Genomic DNA, 4,616 nt, shown 5'->3' with positions numbered 1-4,616 from the left:
CTTCCAGCATCAACAGCAACAAACAAAGACTATTCAGTTAGCTGAGACTCTTTTTAATGCTATCTGGAATTAGATTTCATACCAATTTAACAAGGAACCAGGGCAGGAACTAACAATTATGAATTAATCTGTTGATTATTTTCAAAGTTTTCCAAAAGATATTGAAATTACAGACAGTATAAAGCAAAATAAAAAATGCAGCAAATCCTCATATTTAAGAAGCTGTTGAGTTGCTACATAAATGAAATAAGACCAGTCATCAACTTTGTGTGATTCGATTTGTGTCAGCACTATAAGCAACATAAAAAACAGTAATAGAAGCCTAATGATCATTAACTAATTGAACCTTGATAACACTGATCACAAACAGTAGTCAAAATTGTTATAAGTAATAAATAATAATAATAAGTAGACACAACTTTAGACTATTTCAGGACTTTAAAGACTCAATATGTAGCAGTTAATATGTCTTAAATATTAAAATATCAGGGCTGTGTATTACAATATGTATCACGATACAGGTGTTACAGTTCAATATACTGTAATTTAAAAAAAAAAAATCAACTCAACTAATTTCAGCAAGTCATCGGTTCTGTACACCGGTCAAATTCTTTCAGATTCAGTGGAAATGTTACGAGTCAGCTAGGTTTGCGCCCGTTTATAACACTGCTAACTATAATTACGCAGTATTGATCGTTTATTGTTTTCTTAAATATATATTGTTTCATTATGTATTTCAATTAATTTTAGAATCAAATTTATTTGTAAATTTGTTTTAGGATTGTATCCAAGGGTTAGGTGTAATGTTTCCTGTGCTATTAAAGGTACAGCAGATAATACTATTATTACTATTACCCAAAACAATAAATCATATTATGACTGTATGTTCTGTGTTCACTGGCTGGCTCCATTTATAGTCGTCCAACAAGGTCACATTTTTGGGATTTAAATGATCCTTACATTTATTTTACATGTATAGATTTATAAAAAATCAAGTAAAAGTTTTAATGTGAGCTATAACATATTATCTATATTATCGGATCTTATCATTTAATAACTGAACCAGATCGGATTTATAACACAGCACTAATATTGGCCCCATTAATCAGCCTGACCGCAGCGTGTCCAGTGTGGGTGTTCGGGGTTGTGTGGAAGGAAGTCTTACGGTGACACAGAGTTTGGTGGGAACTGGAACCTCAAAGGGAATGTCGGTGTCCAGGAAGTCAGAGTGATCCAGAGCGTCCAGGGTCCCCTCGTCAATCGCCTGGAGACAGAAATCAACCAATCAGAATAGAAATAATCAGATCCTATTGTTTTTTTACTGCCTTTTCATTTGCAACCAAACACCTAAATCCATGGTCAAACAGTCTTATGGTATTGGGAAGGATTTAAATATAAGACAATACTGGATTTTGTTGATTCGGACATACCAACAGGGTATCTAGTCTGGCAGTTTTTAAGTACAGTGTAGATACATTAACATTCGTTCATGTCCAGTCCTACAGTTTACTTACATCACACAGATCCAGGAAGTGATTGAGGAAGATGAAGGCCATGTTCTCCCAGCCAACAGCCTTATAAAAAAAACAGAGAACATGTGAATCTGGTACAAAAGGTTTATTTATCAGTTTCTTGGCACATATATATTTCCCCAAAATGCCCACTACTGTCTAATTCACACGCCATTACAAAAACTCAATACAACTATCCTGACTGTTTTCAGAAACAAACTGATGGAGCACAACGAGATACAAAAGATATCTTGTAATTTTCAAAACAACATGTCAATATAAAAGTATAATCCTAGGTTTGCCTGTAGTCATGGAAGTCCTTCACAAATGTGCTGGTGCTTTTCAATTTAGAATCTAATCCACACACACAGTAGGTAGTAACATACCAGTAATGACAAATCAGGTGACATTTTTAGGTCATGACCGACACTTAAAACAACATTTTGTCCCAGTTAATGATTACAGACACTCCAAAGATCTGATCCAAACTACTGCTCTCATTGGTGGACGCACCCTGCAGGCCAGCCCAGCCTCGTAGAAAGCCTTGTCTGCAGGAATGAGCTCAGTGTGCCGCAGCAGAGACACCGACAGCTTGGCTGCTACGCTGATCTGAAAATAAACAGCAGGAAGAGGAGGAAGCTTTGATTTTAAAATTAGTAATAAAACAAGTGTCAGGCTAAAGCCACCGGCTGCGGGGTAGAGCGCAGAGAGTTAAGCTCTGACATTAAGAAGATCAATCATCTGTCACAAGTTTATGTTTGTTTTTTTGGGGGGGAAAGGTAAAAATAAAACTTTCTGCGTGAAATGTTTCTGTGTTTCTTTTTGCGTACCAGCTGCTCGACTCCTTTTGCGGCAGATCGAGTGGCGTAGTAGTGAGCGATCAGAAGCATCTGCTCAAAGTCTTCATGAGCTGGAGAGTTGGCCTCGGCTGACCTGGACATGTTCTCACACTGACAACAAAACAAAAAAACACACACAGGCATCACAAAAAGGGGAATTATATGAGAATAAGTGTGGAATAATAGCAGGAAATTCACATCAAGGATACCATTTTGCTTCCACATTAGAGACGGTGCTTTTCAGCTTTGACGGTCTAAACTAGATACTGGGGTGATTTACCAGCTGCAGCAGGAAACTGCGGAGGTCGGCCCACATTCGGTAAGACTCTGGTCCATCAGTGTCAGGAAGGTTAATCAGATCCAGAAACAGGCGCTTGTAGATGTTAAAGTTCTGGTAGTAAAACAAAATCAGTTACTTTTTACCACTGGAAACATGTTGTTGACTGTTTTAAATGTAATTGCAAGAAAGGTTGCAGTTTTTCATGAATGAGTAGTTGAAAATATTCAGTACCTGAGGGTTAGGCGGCGCTCCGTGCTGTATGTAGAGCTGCAGAGCCTTCAGAGCCTCCTCCTCCTTGATCAGGTGTGTAGCGTACAGAGCGACGTACTTATGGAGGATCTTAAAGTTCTAAAACAACACACAAAATGGAGAATGAGGAACGCTGGTTTTACACAAAACACGAACAAGAACAAAAACACGACTAACATTTGTATAAGTGTGTATTCAGTACCTGTTTAGAGGCTGTATCCAGACATTTCTCCCACTGGCCTCTCTCTGCATACATGTCCAGAGCTGCGATGACATCGACACCCACCAGCTGACCAGACACACACAGACAAAAAACAGCTTTTTAGTTTTATAAATGACAGCATGAAACTTGAAATTAGACCATTTAAGAGTATGTACTTGGATATAACTAGATTTTTTTATATCTTGCTTTGTCACTGAAATAAATACAACAAACTCTAGATCTGCCACAACCTTAGACAGAATTTTTACCACAAGGATGAAATGGGTGAAAGATGAATTATTCTATTTCTTTTAGACATATTTGGATTGGTTCGTTTCCTCTTCAGTATGATTTTTTTCCCCACCATTGATGCCTCTGGTCCACATGGATTTCAGTGAGTAAAGGATGTCTCATAGATTACAGTATTAGACGTATTATACGGCACTATTTCCTCAAGAAAATGGTCCACATTACGTCCAATCTGAACAGAGTGATTGTACGTACAGAGTCCACTTTGCCTTGGTTCTTCAGGTGCTCTTTGTATTTCTGGTCCACATAGTCTTCGTACCTGCCAAAGATCAGAGGAATGAGATAAAGAGCAAAAACTTTAAAAGACAACTCCAATTATTCTGAACTGTAGACAAACCCCCCGTCTTTCTATGAGGTTATAAATATATTTAATTATCACACTGCAAATACCCAGCCAAATACCCAGAATCACAGCAGTGAATTGAACTAGTTCAACTAATGAGGAGGTTATTTATTGTCTCCTCATCTTTGTGTTTCTAGTGTTTATTCTGACTTTGCTGCTGTTTTGCCAACAATAATAACTTTGGTATATATATATATATATATATATATATACACAGTATATAAGAGTGTGTATGTGCTGTATATGTTAACGTGTGTCTTTAAACCTCGGCTCCAGCTCCTTGGCGACTCTCTTGGCTTTGTTCCACTCCTCACCCTCGATAAAGACATCGATTGCCTCTTTGATGAGATCCATATTCAGGTAGAGCTCAGCAGCCTGAAACATGTGAGCACAAAGTTCAAATAAAAAAAACACTTTGTCTTCATCTTTAACACATTATGTGCCCCCCACCCGCCATCAGCAGGTTAAAACAAGACCAATTTGTTAGATATGCTGTTTGTGTGTGTGTGTGTGTGTGTGTGTATTCCATGTGAACATATAAGTTACCGTATGTTTTGATAATGCACGCATGGGGTGTGAGGATGTACGTATGAAATAAAAATGTGTGTATTAACTTCAAGTTTTGAGGTTATGCAGGTGTGTGCATGTGTCTGTGAGCGTGAGGCGGGTGTGTGTGCGTGAGGCGGGTGACCTGGCCCATTTTAATCTGTGGCAGAGAGAAGATGTGGTGAAAACCATTATCACCGTCTCCCTGTCGCTGATAACAGCCCGCTAATCTGTTTGCTGGAGGTATTGAACAAATGCATTTGTGCCACGGACGGAGAGGGAGAGAAGAGAGGGAGGGGATGAATGGGGAGATGGGAGCCTGTGCGTGTATGTGTGG

At 38.6% G+C, this 4,616-nt stretch overlaps 1 protein-coding gene across 1 annotated transcript in view; it reads right to left on the bottom strand.

Moving 5' to 3' along the window:
* Positions 1-4,616, bottom strand: part of ift172 (intraflagellar transport 172) — a gene marked incomplete in the record, with an annotated part of 42,804 nt that overhangs the window by 4,531 nt on the left and 33,657 nt on the right. The window contains 9 exon segments of the mRNA XM_035679186.1: positions 1,166-1,264; positions 1,515-1,574; positions 2,025-2,120; positions 2,342-2,461; positions 2,631-2,741; positions 2,862-2,978; positions 3,082-3,168; positions 3,586-3,649; positions 3,999-4,108. Of these exon segments, the coding sequence (XP_035535079.1) occupies positions 1,166-1,264; positions 1,515-1,574; positions 2,025-2,120; positions 2,342-2,461; positions 2,631-2,741; positions 2,862-2,978; positions 3,082-3,168; positions 3,586-3,649; positions 3,999-4,108 (864 nt within the window).

Source organism: Morone saxatilis, unplaced genomic scaffold (assembly GCF_004916995.1).
Source record: "Morone saxatilis isolate NCDOM2014 unplaced genomic scaffold, NCSU_SB_2.0 Contig7, whole genome shotgun sequence".
NCBI classification, from domain to species: domain Eukaryota; kingdom Metazoa; phylum Chordata; class Actinopteri; family Moronidae; genus Morone; species Morone saxatilis.
This window is presented reverse-complemented; position numbering and strand designations above follow the sequence as displayed.